Source organism: Scyliorhinus torazame, chromosome 10, assembly GCF_047496885.1.
Source record: "Scyliorhinus torazame isolate Kashiwa2021f chromosome 10, sScyTor2.1, whole genome shotgun sequence".
Classification (NCBI taxonomy): Eukaryota; Metazoa; Chordata; class Chondrichthyes; order Carcharhiniformes; family Scyliorhinidae; genus Scyliorhinus; species Scyliorhinus torazame.
The window spans coordinates 184,746,336-184,766,344 of record NC_092716.1 but is presented as its reverse complement, the minus strand read 5'-3'; the positions used below and the strand labels follow the sequence as shown (position 1 = coordinate 184,766,344).

General features: G+C 52.3%; 1 protein-coding gene across 2 annotated transcripts in view; it reads right to left on the bottom strand.

Moving 5' to 3' along the window:
- LOC140384906 (uncharacterized oxidoreductase YjmC-like) overlaps window positions 1-20,009 on the bottom strand; it is a 108,736-nt gene that overhangs the window by 34,283 nt on the left and 54,444 nt on the right. For both annotated transcript variants that reach the window (XM_072466822.1, XM_072466821.1), the window contains exons 4-7: window positions 8,958-9,019; window positions 8,811-8,864; window positions 3,499-3,597; window positions 2,685-2,820 (exon numbers count right to left, since the gene is read on the bottom strand). In XM_072466822.1, coding sequence (XP_072322923.1) covers window positions 2,685-2,820; window positions 3,499-3,597; window positions 8,811-8,864; window positions 8,958-9,019 — 351 coding nt within the window. The remainder of the gene's footprint in view (window positions 1-2,684; window positions 2,821-3,498; window positions 3,598-8,810; window positions 8,865-8,957; window positions 9,020-20,009) is intronic.

The following is a 20,009-nucleotide window of genomic DNA, read 5'->3' as shown; positions in this document are numbered from 1 at the left end:
TACCTTCAGCATTGTCTTCAGTTTTGGTCAGATACACCTTAAACATTGTGTCCAGTTCTGACAGCCCACCAAGGTCTGTGAGATCCCAGGCAGGTCATTATTCGGCACCTGGAGGGACCCCTTGGTGTAAAGGTTCTGGGCTGCCAGCATCTTGACGGACACCGGGAGCGGGTGTCCTCCCCCATACCCCTGCAGTGCCATGTGACTCAGATATGCAATATGGTCCTCCTGTTCAGCAGGAGTCTTTGGCAGCATGTCTGGTCCTCGAAGGACAGGCGCTGCAGGTACACATAAGGCCTCATGTGTGTCTCTTTCCCACCTATTCCTCGGCCTGTTGGATGGCCGGGTCTCCATTCTCACTGGCGGGCTCTTGTTCTTCTGGGATAGGCTCCATGGCTGCAGGGCCCCTCTCGAGCAGCTCCTGCTCGTACAACCTCAGTGCATCTCCCACGGCTGCGGCGGCCAGGATGAAGGCCACTATTCCTGTTTGGATTCTCATAGCTATTGCCTGCAGGGGTGAAAGGCAGACATGTTGGCATGGTACGTGCCCGTGCCCAACCATGTCCAATGGGCTGCACGGTGGCCCCAGCCTGCACTGCAGCCCCTCCCCCCACACGTCCCCATCCCCTCGATCCTACCCCACCCCCACGCCCACCACGTGATACTCGCCATCAATAATTCCTCCCGGCAGGGAGGAGATTGAGGAGGGGCTGTGGGCTGATGCCCTAAGTAGGGTAAACTCATCGTCCTCGTGTGCCAGGCTAAGCCTGATACAATTTAAGGTGTTACACAGGGCGCATATGACTGGAGCACGGCTCAGTAAATTTTTTGGAGTAGAGGATAGGTGTGCGAATCACACCCACATGTTCTGGTCATGTCCGGCACTACAGGGGTTTTGGGTGGGGGTGACAAAGGTGCTTTCGAAGGTGGTGGGGGTCCAGGTCAAACCAAGCTGGGGGTTGGCTATATTCGGGGTTGCAGAAGAGCCGGGAGTGCAGGAGACGAAAGAGGCTGATGTTTTGGCCTTTGCGTCCCTAGTAGCCCGGCGCAGGATACTGTTGATGTGGAAGGAAGCCAAGCCCCTGGGTGTGGAGACCTGGATAAATGACATGGCAGGGTTTATAAAGCTGGAACGGATTAAGTTCGTCCTAAGGGGATCGGCTCAAGGGTTCACCAGGCGGTGGCAACCGTTCGTCGAATACCTCACAGAAAGATAGAGGGAATGGAAAAGAAGAAGACAGCAGCAGCAACCCAGGGGAGGGGGGGGGGAACCAGAAGGACTCTCAGGGATGTTAGTGTATAAGTATAATATGTATAGGTCGTTGCTATAGGTAATTGTATACTGGACTGCTGAATTGTATTTTTGGAGAGTATTTATTTGGGACAAGGCAGTTGCCATTTAGTTTTGTTTTTTAATTTTGATGTTTATATATTATTTATTTCTTGTTTAAAAAACTGGCCATTGTTATTTATATTGTTATATTACGGTGTAAAAGATACACAATGTACTGTTATGGTTGGCCAAAATTTTCGAATAAAATATATTTAAAAAAAATAAATAATTCCTCCCGGCGGAGCATCGAGAAGGCCCCGGAGAATACTGGGTCAGGCCCGTTAATGATATGCCCATGGCATTTACTGTACGTCCGGAGTAGAATGCATTGATGCCGCTGTCGAGGCACGGGAGCATGGCATTCGATGGCCAAGATTTTCACCTCACGTGCGATTCTCCGCCCAGAGAATCGTGCCCAATACCTTAGTGATCGGGAGAAAACTGGTATTTTAGAATACCTCAGTGATGGGGTATAGAAGGTACATCTTATATATTCCTGTATAGTAGGGCAGGTGGACAAGCAAATTCAGAACCAAAAGTAGGAAATCCTTCTTCAGACACAGTGACTGAGACATGGAATCGATCAAGGAGCACAGCTGAAGCTCGGGTTAAGGTGGTTAGGATCTCTCTGGTTGAAAGAGGAAATGCTGGAAACTCTCAGCAGGTCTGGCAGCATCTGTAGGGAGAGAAAAGAGTTAACATTTCGAGCCCAATGACTCTTTGTCAAAGCTAACAGGCACAGAAAGTGGGAATATTTATACTGTGGAGTGAGAATGAAAGATGAGTCATAGCCACAGAAACCCAGGGAAACGGGGTGCTCATAGCCACAGAAACCAAGGGGAAAGAATGCTAATGGCAGTACCCAGAGAGAACAAAAGGTGTGAGAGGCCAAACAGCTGAGAAACTAACACCAGAGAGTGAACTGTGACAGATGGAGCTCTGTCTGGGTTCATGGATTCAGGGTGGATTGCACAACTCACCAAACACTTTGATCTGTCCAAACCAAGATTCTTTTATTGTGTCTCGTGCGGTGGGATGCAATCTGATACAGAACACGTTATCATGGCGTCTTGCTACTCCTCTGGAACTTACACCTTCTGCCGACCTGTTGTACATATGTCTTCTTACCCTCTATCTCATGTTCTGCAGATGGCTGGTAGATCCCCTCTTTATATACTGGTTACAGGTCACATGACCTTGGTCTTGAGCCCGCATGGTGCATCTGTACCGCCACCTGCTGGTTGGAGGTCTCACTCTATCCAACTATGATATGGCTCATAGGCATATCACCACACCTCCCCCATCAATAGTGAACTTATGCAAAAGACATATTGATACAGAGATCACTTACTTGTAGCCTCACTTCCTCCCAGAGGCAATTGTCCCCCACCCGTTAGAATCTGCGTTGGATTAGTAGTTGCTTTGCCATTGGAATCACAGCCCCATCCTTCTGGAACTTCCTCGTTACGTCTTTGCTGTACTTCTATCTAAAAGACGGAGATGGCATGGCTCAACAAGCAAGTTACTGCAGACCAAAGGCACGCAACACCATCAATAATTTGCATTCATATAACAATTGATGCTTTCGAGTAGCAGAATCAAGCAACATTTTACATCAAGCTACATAGAGGATATTAAGGCAGATAACAAGAAGCTTAGCTAAAGGGAAAGGTTTTAAGGAACATCATGAAGGAGGAGAGAGAGGCAGAGAAACTTACACAGCTAAAAGCATGGCCACCATTGATGGAGTGATTAAAATTGTGGATGTGCAAGAGGTCTTGAATGAAAGGAGTGCAGGGATTTCAGAAGGTTGTGGAGCTGTTAGATATCACAGCGACAGGGAAGGGTGAAGCACGGAAGGATTTGAAAACAATGATGAGAATTAAAAAATTTAGGCTTTGCCAGACCAGGAGTTAATGTATGTCAGCTAGCACAAAGGTTGGAGGTCTCACACTATCCAACAGGGATTGGTGCGAGTTAGGATACGGGCAGCCAAGTTGAAAATAGTCTGATGTTTCTGGAAGGTGGAAGGACATCCAAATGTGCGCTGGAATAGTCGATGCTGCTGTTAACACAGGTATGGATAAGGGTTTCAGCAACAAACGAGCCTGAATGAGTACTTTAATCTCTATCACCTGAATGTAAAGAATGAAACGCTGCTGTACCTTTCCCAGAGCCACTGCTGATGTGGCCATGTCCAGCACAAAGCTATCACCATCGAGGGCTGGAGCAGCAACACTGATAGGATTGGTCCCCAGAGTGCACTGCAAAACAAGTAAGTAAGAGATAAAATGTACAATTTTAAAGTGGATATAGGAACAGGGAGAGCTGGGATGATTACACACACATCTTTGAAGGTGGCAGAAGAAGCTATAAAGGGGAACATGATCCTGTGCTTAATACAACCAATAGAGTAACAAAGCAGGGAGGTTGTGGTGAAACTTTGGCCTCAGCTGGAATACTGTGTTCAGTTCTGAGCACCACACTTTACGAAGAATGTTGAGGTTGTCACAATATGTGGATATTGTAAAGCACATATAGGGTTAATGTAATGTTACTACTCCAGTCACTAGAACAACCAGATAAATATCACATGCCTCCTTGACTTCTGGGAGATAGATGGAGACAGTGGGAGCAAGCAAGATAGAGTAGTTGTGAGATAGTTGAACTAACAGTATAGTTAATAGTGTAAAAATTGGTGTAGTGTTGATAGTGTAGATGTGTAGTGTAATCTTTACTTCACTAATCCCTTCGTAATATGTTCAAATCTAATTCAGTGTAGTGTAATAAATTAGCTTTGTTTATTAAACACAGCTTGCTATTCTTTGTTCGCACTACAACCTTCACCATCCTGAAATAACTGAAACAAAGAACATAACAAGGGTTTTGAAGAAAGTGCAGAAGAGATTCATGAGAATGGCACCAGGGATGAGGAGCTTCAATTATGCAAACGATGAAGCTGGAATTGTTCTCTTTAAAGCAGAGGAAGTTACGTGAAGATTTTATTGAGGCATGCAAAAGAATAAAGACTTTCGATAAAGTAAATAAGGAGAAACCGCTTTCACTCGTAGGAAGGTTGGTAACCAGATGACACAGATTTAAGATAGTTAGCAAAAGAAGTAGAATGGGAGATGAAGAGAATTTATTTACACAACTGGTAGATATGACTTGAAATGTTCTTGTGCTAAGGGAGTGGAAACAAATTCAACAATAACTTTCATGAGAATTGGATAAATACAAGACTTCAAAAGGCAAAATATGCAGGGCTATGGGGAAAGAGTGGGGAGTCGGACTTATTGGAAAAGAGCTAGCATAGGCAGGATGGGCTGAATGGCTGCCTTTTAAGCTGTAAGATTCTATGAACTGACCAGGACGTGCCCAGTGCTGAAGTGACCAGGACGTAGTTAAATACACAGTGTCAGCAAAAGCTCCAGATGTCTAGACTTATACGTTGCTCTCTCCTGCAGGTACTGACTATCCCATACTGGCTGCCCTCCAGTTCTGCCCAAGGGCATTTTTCAAGGGTGAAGGAGGGTCAGCATGGAAATACCCAGGCTGGTGGATGAGATTCTGTGGGTGGATAGGAGGTACTCGGAGGCCCCAGAGGCAGGGCTGTTGAAGGAGCGGTAGAAGCTCCAGTTGGAGTTCGGGTTGGTGTCTATGGAGAAGGCAGTGGGGCAGTTACGGAGGGCCAGGGGGGCAGTGTATGAATATGGGGAGAAGGTGAGTAGGATGCTGGCTCACCAACTTAGGAAGCAGGAGGCGGTGAGGGAGATCGAAAAGGTGAAGGATAGGAGAGGAAGAGTGGTTTGGACCCGGTGGGGGTGAATGGGGTTGTTAAGGAATTCTATCAGCGGTTATATGAATCGGAGCCCCCGGCCGGGGGAGAGGGAATGCGCCGATTTTTGGATGGAGGAGGACCTGGTAGAGGGCCTGGGGGCACCCATTGGACTGTTGGGGGTGATGGCGGGTATGGGGGTGATGTAGGCAGGGATGTCCTGGGCCCAGATGGGTTCCTGGTAGAATTTGATAAAATGTTTTCGGGGGATCTGTGGCCCCTGCTGGTAAGGGCCTATAATGAGGCAAGGGAGAAGGGGGAGCTTCCCTCTACAATTTTGCAGACTCCAATAACCTTAATTTTGAAGAAGGATAAGGACCTGGAGCAGTGTGGGTCCTATCGCCTGATATCAATACTAAATGTGGATGCCAAACCGTTGGCAAAGATCTTGGCCTCGTGGATTGAGGACTGTGTGCCGGGGATGATGGGGAGGACCAGACGTGGTTTGTAAAGGGGAGGCATCTGGTGGCTAACGTTATGCGTCTATTGATGCCCTCGGAGGGACAAAATGTGGAGGTACCGGTCGCTATGGACGCGGAGAAGGCCTTTGATCGGATAGAATGGGAATATCTGTGGGGAGTATTGGCACGGATCGGGTAGGGGTTTGAGGATTGGAACCTGCCGCTGTATCGGGGCGGCGGTAGCAAGTGTAAGGACGCATTGGGTGACTTTGGGGTATTTCGGACTACATCGTGGGACAAGGCGGAGGGGGCCGGGGGGGGGGGGGGGTTGCACAGTGTCTCGCTGTATGCGGACGATCTATTGCTTTGTCTATCGGATCCACTCGGAAGTAATTGGGGGATCATGAACATTTTATAGGATTTCGGCCGATTTTCCGGATATAAGTTAAACATGGGGAAGAGAGAGGCCTTTCTGATCCAGACGAGGGGGCAGGAGAAGAGGCTGGGTGAGTTGCCGTTTAAAGGTAGTGGGGGGGCGAGCGTTAGGTATTTGGGCATCGAGGTGGTGCGGAGATCGGAGCAACTACACAAATTGAATTTGGCACAGTCGGTGGAGCAGATGAAGGGAGATTTTAAGAGGGAGGATGTGCTCCCGTTATCGCCAGAGGGACAGGTGCAGACCATGAAAATGACAGTACTCCCGAGAGTCTTGAAAAAAATCAAGTTGGCCTTGAGCGGGTCAATGGAGGGGTTTGCCCGGAGATGGAAACCATTTATCAACCATTATCTGAAAAATACTTTTTTCAGGCAGGAAAATTAATGTTTTGATTTTGATGTTTGCGTGGGCGGGGAGATCCCCAGGGGTAAAGAAGGTGCTGCCAGAACGGGGACGAGAGGGTGGGGAGGGGGTGCTGGCCTTGCCAAATATAATGAACTATTACTGGGTAGAAAATATAGCCATGGTTAGGAAGCGGGTAGTGGGGGAGGGGTTGGTGTGGGAGGGATTGGCTGGAGGCAGCCTCTTGTAATGGCACAAGCTCAAGGGCATTGTTGACGGCGCCTCTGCAGTTCCCGCAGGCCAAGTACCCCGTGAGCCCTGTGGTGATGACGGTCCTGAGATTGTGGGGATAGTGGCAGCAGCATCTGAGGTTGGAGGGTGCCTCGGTGTGGGCACTGATCTGTGGGATTCAGAGATTTGCACCGGGGGGTTTGGACATTTTGGGGGTGCCAGCGGGCAGGGATCAAATGATTTGTGGGAGTCAGTTTCCCAAGTCCAGAGGAATTGGTGGAGGAATATGAGCTGTCCAGCGGGAATGGGCTCCGGTACTTACAGGTGCGGGTTTATGTTCGGAAACATGTGTCTTTCCTGACCTAACGCCCCACCCCGGGCTGCAGGACAAGGTGGTGTTGTAATGACTTAGTGGGAAAATCAGGGAACTTCTTCTTTGTACATAACAGGGAGTGTCAGACCCTCTGCACTCCCAGTGTAGAAAGCAAGCTGAATGCACATGGTCGTACTGCTGTCGGTTTTGTTAATAAAAGGGATTCTGGTGAAGAGACTTCTGGCTTTGTGGACTTATTTCAGGTGTCGCAAGCAGGAGTTGGCAAGGGTAGGGTGTCGGGAGAATTATAAGGAGTTAATGAATTGAGAGGGAGCCTCGATAGAAGAAGTCAAGCGGAAGTGGGAAGCTGGGCAGAGAACTGGAGGCTGGGCTGTGGGAGGAGGCTATGAGGAGAGTGAATGCATCCTCTTTGTGTGCTATGCTTACAATTCAAAATAGTTCATAGGGAGCATATGACGGTGGCCAGGATGAGCAGGTTCTTTAAGGGGGCGGAGGACAGGGAGTGGGCGGTGCGTGGGAGGGGGCCCGCAAACCATGTCCACATGTTTTGGGCATGTCCAAAGCTGAAGGGGTTGTGGCAGGGGTTCACAGACGTAATAACCGAAGTGCTGAAGGTTGCCCCGAGTCCAGAAGTGGCTATATTCGGAGTGTCGGAAGACCCGGGAGTCCAGGGGGCAGGAGAGGCCGACATTGTGGCCTTTGCCTCCCTGGTAGCCTGGAGATGGATTCTGTTGGAGTGGATGGAATCGGGGCCGCCGAAGCCAGGGGTGTGGGTGAGCGACCTTGCGGAATTCCTTAGGGTGGAAAAAAATCAAGTTGGCCTTGAGCGGGTCAATGGAGGGGTTTGCCCGGAGATGGAAACCATTTATCAACTTCTTCAAGGACAGTTAAGACATCAGCAGTGGGGGAAGAGGGGGGCCATATGATTTTAAAATGGGGAAAATAGGGTGGGTGGAGGAGAACAGCAGGGAGGATGGGGCGGTGGGGTGCTCTTTCTTTGTTGTAAGATTTCCTGTTTGTTCCCTTTTTGGTTTTGGTTGTGTTTAATGTATACATATAAAAATATTTTTTTAAAAGATGGAAATACCCCTGCCAATAGGACCTTCTGCTGCTGGAATCACTGGATATTCCATTGCATGTGAGGCTTTGGCTGGTTTCTGGGTTAATTAGCCGGAGTGTGACTAATTCTAGTTACTACAATTGAGGCAGACCAAATCCTCAGAGTCAGATTCATACTTGGGACATCCTTGGTCTCTGAGATTCTGTGCTCATGTGGTTGAATGTTGCATGGTAACACAGTGGTTAGCACAATTGCTTCACAGCGTCAGGGACCTGCATTCGATTCCCGGCTTGGGTCACTGTCTATGCAGAGTCTGCATGTTCTCCTCGTGTCTGCGTGGGTTTCCTGCGGGTGTTCAGGTTTCCTCCCGAAAGACATGCCTGTTTGTGAATTGGACATTTTAAATTCTCCCTCAGTGTACCTGAACAGGCGCCAATGTGGCGACTAGGGAATTTTCACAGTATTTTCACTTCATTGCAATGTTAATGTAAGCCTACTTGGGACACCAATAAAGATTGTTATTATTATTACATGAACCTTTCAGGGAGAGATGCTGCTACATCTACCCATGTTAGGCATTTGATTCAAGCCCCAGGCTGCATGGTTGACCCACAATGCCTCTGAAGTGTCCAAATCAGTCTTTCTTGGTCAATAAGAGCCGCCTACCCAGTGACTGACCCACACATCCAGACAATAAAAAGACAGGCTGACGCTTCCACACATTGAGACAGCAAACTGACTACTACTATATAAAGCTGAACCAATTCTTTGTAACTAGAGCATCCCATTATAACCAATTCTCTGTAACTAGAGCCTCCGTCAGCAGATACTCTACCTCCTTTGCTCTGGTTGCCACTACGAGTGGGGAGGTGTTTGTGCAAGACATTCCCTGTTGAAAGTAAATGCAAAGATTGTAATAAATTGCTGGTCCAATGAGTGAAATTTCCAAATCATGTTGTCATGTAAAGGTTATTCTACTTACAATGAAACCACATTTTAGAGCTTGCATGGAATAAAATCCTGCAATACCGTAGTGATTAGACCCTGCAATTGCAATGAGACATAATAAAGAACAGCACAGTGTGAGGGATATCCCCAAACCCTCCCTGTCATCCCAATAAAGGAAGTTATCAGGCAATTTGCACACAAGATTCCACAGTTACGAGTGTCATAATATCCACTCATGTATATAATGAGATGCAGACAGGCAGTGATTGACACACAGGATAACCAATGAACACACACGACGCATAACAACCAATCAACAGACAGGACACCACCACTATAAAGCACACAGGGCATTAAGACTCTCCCTCTCTCTACAGGACACAGCTACTGAGCTAGTAAGAGTGCACAAGCCAGTGAGCACTATCACCATGGGGTAGAGAGTTAGTCTGGTCAAGCCAGGAGGAGGTTATCAGTTAGATTGATAGAGTGTAAACTCACAGCAGATAGAGTGTCAACTCACAGCAGACTATGTACAGCAATCAGGAAGTTCAATAAAACAGTGTTGGACCATCTCCTGTGTCAGAAGCCTGTTTCTAGTTTCACAGCATCCAGTTGCAGTCAACGTTGAACCAACTTACTTAACACATCAATGAGATATTAATTAGATATTTGTTTCAGTGATGTTGGTTGAAGGATAAATATTTGTCATAGGACACTGGAAGAACTCTCCTTCTATCAGGTCAAGGATCTTGCATGTTCAGGTTAGAGGGCAGTTGGGCTTCACGGCAGCATGGTAGCATAGTGAATAGCACAATTGCTTCACAGCTCCAGGGTCCCAGGTTCGATTCCCGGCTTGAGTCACTGTCTGTGCGGAGTCTGCACATTCTCCCCGTGTGTGCGTGGGTTTCCTCCGGGTGCTCCGGTTTCCTCCACAGTCCAAAGATGTGCGGGTTAGGTGGATTGGCCATGCTAAATTGCCCATAGTGTCCAAAATTGCCCTTAGTGTTGGGTGGGGTTACTGGGTTATGGGGATAGGGTGGAGGTGTGGACCTTGGGTGGGGTGCTCTTTCCAAGAGCCGGTGCAGACTCGATGGGCCAAATGGCCTCCTTCTGCACTGTAAATTCTATGAAATTCAGTTTAACCAATCATTCAAAATATGGCACTTCTGACAGTGCTGCACTCCCAGGTATTGACCCCACCAGCATTGCAGCACTCCCTCAGTACTGCCACTTTGACAATGCAGTTCTCTCTCATTCCTGAACATTTAACAATGAAACATTACCAGTATTGACCTCTGACAATGCAGTGCTCTTTCAGTAATGCCCACCCAATAATGCAGCGCTCCCACAATAATGAACATGCAATAGTGCAGCAACCTTTCAGTATTGAATTTCCTACATTGCAGTGCTCCCTCATTACTACCCCTCCAATGATTCAACGCTCCCTACACTACTGACCCGATAACACTGTAGAGTACCCTCGGTACTGGTCCTCCGATAGTGCAGCACTCCTGAGTACTGGGGCGGGATTCTCCATTGGCAGACGTCGGAATCGTGAAACGCGATTGGGTGGAGAATTCCGACACCGAAAGTGTGGCGGGTGCCGATTTGACGCCAAATCACAATTCTCCGTTACCTCGACAGCAACGTCAATGCAGTCCGGAACACACATTCAGTAAACACTGTTTGCATATCATTAGCAGGCCCGACTAGGTATTCTCTGGGGCCTCTGCGATTCACTGCCTCCAATGGGCCGAATATCCGACGGTGCGGTTCGCTTGTGCTTTTGGAAATCATAAAACAGGTGTCGTGGCTGACGAGGGAGAGAGGAAGTAGGTCACGGAGTGGCAGGACTGTGGGCTACTGGGCCGGACACTGGCTGGGCTGGCTGGGTGTAGCGCACAATGACTTACGAGAGAGACGAGAAGTGATGAAGTCGATTCAGGCTTTATTAAGCGAGACTTGTCCCCAGCAGTTCAGCAACAGAATGAAGCGGCGGGGAGAAGCTCGGGTTCTTATACTCCGCCTTCAGGGCGGAGCCAGGAGTCAGCAGCCAACCAGGACCCGGGATCTGTCAGCCAATAGCATCACGGCTTCACAGACCCACATGACCCCGAATACATACCACCACATTCATCCCTTGTTAAAAAGGAACCCGGCGGGGTGGTGGTTCGCATGGTGGTAGGGGTTTACAAGGCTGGCCCTGGAAGGAAAATTTTGGACATGTTACTACAGTTTTAGCCCTACACTGGGCCATGTACAAGTTTGTGAAACTATTTACAATATTAGCAAGAAAAAATTTTTTTTTTTTTGTTACAATACAACAACATTCTTGGTGTCACGCGGATGCCACGAGTCTAGCGGGCGGTCTGGTCTTCCTCGTCGATCGCCTCAGCCCCAGTGGTGGTGCAGGTGCTTGTTCAGGCGTTGTCGTCTCCGGGAGCGTTTCGGTGTTTGTTCCTGTTTCACTCCTGGGCGGGCACGGGAGGAGGACCGATCCCCCCGGGAAGGGGGCGGTCGCCGGGAAGTGGGGGGGGGGGTGCCGGTGGCAGGGAGGGGATGATCGGTGTCGGGGGGGTGTGTGTGTTGCCGGCGGGCGGCAGGTCCTTCAGGGAGACCGTGTCCTGTCGGCCGTCGGGGTACGCCACGTAGGCGTACTGCGGGTTCGCGTGGAGAAGGTGAACCCTCTCGACCAACGGGTCCGATTTGTGCGCCCGCACATGTTTCTGGAGCAAGATGGGTCCTGGGGCCGCCAGCCAGGTCGGCAGCGACGTTCCGGAGGAGGACTTCCTGGGGAAGACAAGGAGGCGCTCATGAGGCATTTGGTTAGTGGTGGTACACAGCAGCGGCCGGATGGAGTGGAGAGCATCCGGGAGGACCTCCTGCCACCGGGAAACTGGGAGATCCCTGGACCGTAGGGCCAGCAGGACGGTCTTCCAGACCGTGCCGTTTTCCCTCTCTACTTGCCCGTCCCCCCGGGGGTTGTAGCTGGTCGTCCTGCTCGAGGCTATGCCCTTGCTGAGCAGGAACTGGCGCAGCTCGTCACTCATGAAGGAGGACCCCCTGTCGCTATGGATATACGCGGGGCAACCGAACAGTGTGAATATGGTGCCAAGGGTTTTAATGACTGTGGCCGCTGTCATGTCGGGGCAGGGGATGGCGAAGGGGAAACGAGAGTACTCGTCCACCACGTTCAGGAAGTATGCGTTGTGGTCAGTGGAGGGGAGGGGCCCTTTGAAATCCAAACTGAGGCGTTCAAAGGGGAGGGAAGCCTTGATCAGGTGCGCTCTATCCAGCCTGAAAAAGTGCGGTTTGCACTCTGCGCAGATGTGGCAGTTCCTGGTGACTGTACGGACCTCCTCCACAGAGTAGGGGAGGTTGCGGGACTTTACGAAATGGTAGAATCGAGTGACCCCCGGGTGGCAGAGGTCCTCGTGGAGGGCTTGGAGGCGGTCTATTTGTGCGTTGGCACATGTGCCGCGGGATAGGGCATCGGACGGCTCGTTCAGCTTTCCGGGACGGTACAAGATCTCATAGTTGAAGGTGGAGAGCTCGATCCTCCACCTTAAGATCTTGTCATTTTTAATTTTGCCCCGCTGTGCATTATCGAACATGAAGGCTACCAACCGTTGGTCAGTGAGGAGAGTGAATCTCCTGCCGGCCAGGTAATGCCTCCAATGTCGCACAGCTTCCACTATGGAATGGGCTTCCTTTTCCACTGAGGAGTGGCGGATTTCTGAAGCGTGGAGGGTCCGGGAGAAAAAGGCCACGGGTCTGCCCGCTTGGTTAAGGGTGGCCGCCAGAGCTACGTCGGATGCGTCGCTCTTGACCTGGAAGGGGAGGGACTCGTTGATGGCGAGCATCGTGGCCTTTGCGATATCCGCTTTGATGCGGCTGAAGGCCTGGCGAGCCTCTGTCAACAGGGGGAAGGTAGTGGACTGTATTAGCGGGCGGGCCTTGTCTGCATACGGGGGGACCCACTGGGCGTAATATGAAAAGAAACCCAGGCAACGTTTCAGGGCTTTGGAGCAGTGGGGGAGGGGAAATTCCATAAGGAGGCGCATGCGTTCGGGGTCGGGGCCTATTATCCCATTGCGCACTACGTATCCCAGGATGGCCAACCGGTTTGTGCTAAAAATGCACTTTTCCTCGTTGTATGTGAGGTTCAGGGCGTTAGCGGTCTGGAGGAATTTTTGGAGGTTGGCGTCGTGGTCCTGCTGATCGTGGCCGCAGATGGTTACGTTGTCGAGATACGGGAACGTGGCCCGCAACCCGTGCTGGTCAACCATTCGGTCCATCTCCCGTTGGAAGACCGAGACCCCGTTTGTGACACCAAATGGGACCCTTAGGAAGTGGTATAGACGCCCGTCTGCCTCGAAGGCTGTGTACTTGCGGTCACCTGGGCGGATGGGGAGCTGGTGGTGGGCGGACTTGAGGTCCACGGTGGAGAAAACCTTATACTGGGCAATCCGATTTACCATGTCGGATATGCGGGAGAGAGGGTACGCATCTAGCTGTGTGTACCTGTTGATGGTCTGACTATAGTTTACAACCATCCTTTGCTTCTCCCCGGTCTTTACTACTACCACCTGGGCTCTCCAGGGACTATTGCTGGCCTGGATTATGCCTTCCTTCAGCAACCGCTGGACTTCAGACCGAATAAATATCCGGTCCTGGGCGCTGTACCGTCTGCTCCTAGTGGCGACGAGTTTGCAATCCGGGGTGAGGTTTGCAAACAAGGACGGCGGTTCAACCTTGAGAGTTGCGAGGCCGCAGATAGTGAGTGGGGTATTGGGCCGCCGAATTGAAATGTTAGGCTCTGCAGGTTACACTGGAAATCTAATCCCAGTAATGTGGGCGCGCAGAGTTGGGGAAGGACGTAGAGCTTGTAGTTCTTAAACTCCCTCCCTTGCACCTTCCTGCAGCTAGGGAAATCTTTTGCGTGCTTGGATGGATGGTCAAACAACAGCGTCTTACCGTGTCTGGGTGAATAAAACTTTCAGTGCTCCCGGAGTCGATCAGGTATGGTGTCTCGTGTCCGTTGATAAGCACCGTTGTTGTCGTCGTCTGGAGCGTCCGGGGCCGTGATTGATCCAGAGTCACCGAAGCCAGTCGTGGTAGTAGTGTCGCGGCGTCTTCTTCGGACCCCGTGGAGCCGTCGATGCTGGGGTCCTTTGTTGTCAACCAAGATGGTGGCGTCCATGAATCGCACGCGGCCGGGGGTGGACAAAATGGCCGCCCCCATGGATCGCACGTGGTCGGGGGTGGACAAAATGGCCACCCCCATGAATCGCACGTGGCTGGGGGGGGTCACAAGATGGTGGCGCCCATCCTCCCCTCGTGGTGCCCGGGACCCAAAATGGCGGCACCCGCGGGTCGCACATGGGGCGCTGGGGGGGGTTGGGGAGCATTTGGGATATGCTGGGCTCGTTCTTCTCCGGGGATTGCGGCGACCCCCCGGGACCGGCACACTGCCGCGTAATGGCCCTTCTTGCCGCAGCTTTTACAAATAGCTGCGCGGGCCAGGCAGCGCTGCCGGGGGTGTTTCGATTGCCCGCAGAAATAGCAGCGGGCCCCCACGGGATGGTCTGGTGCTTTAACCGCGCAAGCCTGCGAGGCGGGGGTTCGTCGCGACGGGGGTCCACGTAGCCCAAGGGGCTGCAGCGCGGTCGGGGCCGTAGGTGCGGGCGTTTTGCGAGGCCACATCTAGGGAAGCTGCAAGGGCCCGTGCCTCTGAGAGTCCTAGCGACTCTCTTTCTAAAAGTCTTTGGCGGATTTGGGGAGAGTTCATACCTGCCACATAAGCATCGCGAATTAGCATGTCCGTGTGTTCGATCGCGTTCACCGGCGGGCAGCTGCAGCCCCGTCCCAAAATTAGCAGCGCGGCGTAGAATTCTTCTAGCGATTCTCCGGGACTTTGCCGTCTCGTTGCGAGTTGGTGGCGCGCGTAGACCTGGTTAACGGGCCGAACGTAGATGCCCTTCAGTAATGCGAGCGCCGTCGGGAAATCCTCTGCGTCTTCTATGAGAGGGTAAATTTCCGGGCTTACCCTCGAATGCAGGACCTGCATTTTCTGGTCTTCTGTGATCCGGCCGGGGGCCGTTTGGAGGTAGCCTTCAAAACATGCTTGCCAGTGTTTAAATACTGTTGTCGAGTTCGCTGCGTGGGGGCTGATCCGCAGGCATTCCGGGGCGATCCGGTGCTCCATAGTCTTTTAAGCTCGCTTAATAAATTGTAGCGCACAATGACTTACGAGAGAGACGAGAAGTGATGAAGTCGATTCAGGCTTTATTAAGCGAGACTTGTCCCCAGCAGTTCAGCAACAGAATGAAGCGGCGGGGAGAAGCTCGGGTTCTTATACTCCGCCTTCAGGGCGGAGCCAGGAGTCAGCAGCCAACCAGGACCCGGGATCTGTCAGCCAATAGCATCACGGCTTCACAGTCCCACATGACCCCTAATACATACCACCACACTGGGGTGGGTGGGGGGCCTGCCAGGGCCGGAGGGGGAGGTGAGGTGAGGGGGGGAACAGGTTCAGTGGTCGGGGGGGGGGGGGGGGGGGGGTGACCCCCCCCCCCCCCTCCAGAGTGGGACTGGGCAGTATCCGGGCGAGGACCACCATTGCCGCGGGCAGCAAGGCAGCCATCTTGCTGCACACCCGTGATCACCCACCTTGGCCTCTGGCTCTGCAGAGTGACACCGGCGATATGGATGCCCCCACCCCTCCACCCTTGCACCCCACCCTCTGGTATACCCTCACCCACCCGGCCACCACCCGGGCACAGGCGGCCCACCCAGGGCAATATTCACAGTAACCCCTACAGGAGCACTGGACGGGTGCCGCAGAGCGTACCGCTGGCATGGGCATCAGCGCAGCCGATGATACCCCTGGCATCAGGGACGTGTGCGCTATATGGAAGGGGTGGGGGACATGCAGAGGCAGAACCCGCAGTGCCAACCGGGGCCACCATACAGCCCGGTGGACCTAAGTGAGAACTAGGGTATGTACCATGCTAACATATCGGCATTTCAGCCCCAGTAGACAATGGATATTGGAATTCAACCAGCAATCGTTGCCACCCTGCTAGTTGCCGCAGCCCTCGGAATGCCCTGCGGCTGTACGAACTGGAGCTGCTTGAGGAGGAGGAAGCTGCAGCCATGGAGCGTGCCGCAGAAGAACATGAGGCAGCCCCCCAGGTTGGAGAGCCGGCTGCCCAACAGGCCGAGGAGGAGGAGATGCCAAGGAGGGGCCGCATGAGGCCTTGTGTGTATTGGCAGCGCCTCTCATTCGAGGACCTGCCGGACTGGGCATGCCGTCAATGACTCCAGCTGAGCAGGGAGACAGTGCGACTTATCTGCCAGACCATGGCACGCCTGGCACCGCAGGGATATGCGGGAGGACACCCACTCCTGGTGGCCATCAACGTGACAGCCACCCTGAATCTTTACACGATGGGGTCCTTCTAGGTGGGGACCTGTCTGGGATCTCACAGACCCCGGTGCACCAGGTGCATCCGTGCCGTCACGGAAGCCTGATATACCCAGTCGGCTCAATAAATCCACTCCAATGTGGACCGAGCCCACCACAGCCCGGGCAGTGGGGTTCACCACTATCGACATGCCCGGGTCCAGAGGGTGATCGACGGGACGCATGTCCCCCTACGAGCACCTACAGATGACAGGCCGCTCTACACCAACCAAAAGGGATTCCACTCGATGAACGAGCAGCTGGTGTGTGATCATCAGATGCGCATCATGCACGTCTGCGCCCGATACCCAGGCAGTGTGCACGACACCTTCATGATTCCTGACATGTTCACGATGCCCCCCTGGCTGTGGGGTTGGCTCCTGGGTGACAGGGGTTATCCGCTGCGGTCGTGGCTGATGACACCCATCCAGAGAACACAGACCGACGCTGAGAACCGCTACAAAGGGCGATGTGCTGGATGGGGAGGATGAACGGCAGGCCTGACGAGGAGAATGTGAGGGAGGGGAAGGATGGGCAGGACATGGGGCCCAGGCAGGCAAGGAAGCCGCACAACGTATGTCCCAGGGCCAAAGCTCACAGGATACCCCGATCGCCTCCAGTTTCACCGACTGGGTCAGGGAAACTGGCCAGGCTCATGGACACTGCTTCCCAACAGCCCCCCCCCAAACCTCTCTGTCTGCAACCCGCTCCGTGATACATACCTGCCGCACAATGGGGTGCGGTCCCTAGATTGACAGTAACACCGGGTTTGGTTCAAGGGATGGAGGATGATGACAACCTGCTCTGCAATAAGCTCTGGTGCTCCGCATCACTTGGCAACATCTGACTCCTGCACAAGGTAGCACTTTCCACTGTCTACCTGGGTGATCACTGCATGCGAACTGGCCATTCCATCACACGGTCCCATTGAATCCCTGGGGTGACGGTGGTGGGGATGGTTGGGGCGGGGAAGGGGACGGTAGGGAGCCCAGGTCACCCACAATGCCTGCCCATTTCCCACCCTCTGCACCCCCTCTCTGGCCAGCCCAGACCGGTCCACCCCTCACACCCATCTGACAGGGCTTTCACCCAGGCCGCTGACCATGTCCAGGGCCCTCTGCTCTGCCACGGTCAGGGGCCACAGGTTTGGTGGTCCCGCTCCAGTTTTCTCCCGCTTCCAGTGGTTATGAGCACCTTCTCCTGGGAGGGACAACAGAAAATGACAGTGTTAGACAGCCCAGGGGGTGGTTAGACGCAAGAACCCAGCGGGTGGTTAGCTGGTGGCCTCAGTGGCCAGGGCACCCGGCCACGGCAGCCGATATGGGTGCCGGCATGTAGTGCAGGGTGGGGGTTCGGGCACCCTCCGGGGTCGGGTTACGGGACGCGGGTTAGTGCTAGGGGCATAGCGCTGTCTCACTCACCACGACCCAGGAGGTTGTGCAGGTTTTTCCAGCACTACTGGCCGGTCTGGGCAGTGTTGCTGATGGCGCTCACCCCCAATCCTTCACCCCATCCAGGATGGTCTTCGGGTCGGCATCTGTGAATCTCGGGGTTGCTCTCTCGCTGCCATCTTGTTGTCTGCGATGGTGTGTGTGGGGAGTGCAGTGTGTATGTGCAGCTGCAGCCTGTCAGCCTTCTAAGTGCCAATCTCGGAGCCGGTAAATCCCGCACTGTTTCCCATTGGAATCGATTGTGTTCCACGTGGTGCCAGTGCTAGCTCCTCAACAGCTGCTGAACTGGTCCAGGTGTGGTGCCAGTTTTGCTGTTGTGGAACTCCACGAACCCTGTGTCGGTGTCAACACTTAGGGCTGGATTCTCTGATTTTGCGGCTAAGTGCCGATTTTACGACCTCAGAATCGGCGCCGAACCCTCACCGATTCCGGGACCGGTGATAGGTTAGGAGTGGTGCCGGGTAAAACCCTCGGCTCCCGCGCCAAAAACGGCCGGAAAATGGCCGGGACCATGGCCACGCACGACGACGACCTGCAGCGGTTGCGCCGTACATAATGGTGCCAGCAGCATGCGTGCCTGACCTGCCAGATAGTGTCCCCGGACCACCCCCTACCAGTCTCCCCAACCCTCACTGAAGCCCCCCCTGGCCAGCACAATAGCTCCCCCCCCCCCCCCCCCCCCACTTTGGCGGCACTGGACACAGTCCGCAGCCGCCAGGCGAGCTTGACGAAAACTGAGAGCACAAGATATCCCCGCCGTCGTGAACTCGGCCCATTAGGGGCGGAGCATCGGGGGAGGACCTTCAGGTGATGTCCTGAGGCCGTCCCAATGGTGTGCAGTGTGCTCCCCGATGACGCCGTTGTGGAGAGGGCGGAGCATCCGAAGACAGGCGTATTCCCGATTCAGTCGTAAAAAGGGATTCTCCGCCCGATCGCCGATTACGATACCATGTGCTGTACAGCGGAGAATCCCGCTGCTGATCTTTTGAAAGTACAGCACATGAAACTGGGATAAAAGAAAAGAAAAGGGGATAAAAGGACACCGATGTACAACTGTCTTAAGGAGTATTTTAATATGCAAATTGGTATACCAGTGTAAAAAAGCAAGTGTTTACCTATGTGTCTAAGATAAAACAATGGTGTAGAAAACGTGACTTCAAAGTGGAGGGATAAGGGAATCTGGGACCACATGGTGGGTAACATCAAAGGGAAAGAATTATCGGTCTGTAGCATCATAATTGGAGAAAGGGACATAGTAGAAGCAGCTACCATCAGAGTCACACCCAGCTGTAGAAAGCAGACTCTCCCAAAAACAAGTTATTGTTTAAAATCCAAAACTCGAACAGAAAAGATTATTCCTTCACTGAAACTGAAGATGGCTTTCCCACACATGAACAAATAATTTGTAGGTGGTAACTATCTGCTGGATTTAGCTCATAGAGTTGTATAATATTGGATGTTGTTTAGAGGGCAGCACGATGGCGCCTCATGGCACTGAGGTCCCAGGTTCGATCCTGGCTCTGGGTCACTGTCATAATAATAATATTCTTTATTGTCACAAGTAGGCTGACATTACCACTGCAATAAAGTTACTGTGAAAAGCCCCGAGTCGCAACCTTCCGGCATCTGTTCAGGTACATAGAGGGAGAATTCAGAATGTCCAATTCACCTAACAGCACGTCTTTCGGAACTTGTGGGAGGAAACCGGAGCACCCGGAGGAAACCCACACAGACACAGGGAGAGCGTGCAGACTCCGCACAGACAGTGAACCAAACTGGGAATCGAACCTGGGAAGTTCTAGATGAAACATCACCTAGAGTTGCGAGAGGCAGTCAACAAATGGAGGAGTTCATCCAAATTCTTTTTTTTTTAATAAACAATTTTAATGAGGTATTTTTGGTATTACAAACAGCAACAGTATAAAAACAATGTACAAAGAACAAAAAACATAGTGCAATCACCGACTCCTGTCCTACCAAGGCCTGCCTAATTGACCCCCTATTCTACACTACCTTAACCCCCCCTCCACTGACGATTAATTCTCCGCGAAGAAGTCGATGAATGGTTGCCACCTCCGGGCGAACCCTAACACTGACCCTCTCAAGGCAAACTTAATCTTCTCTAGGCCGAGCAAGCTCGCCATGTCAGTTAGCCAGGTCTCCGACT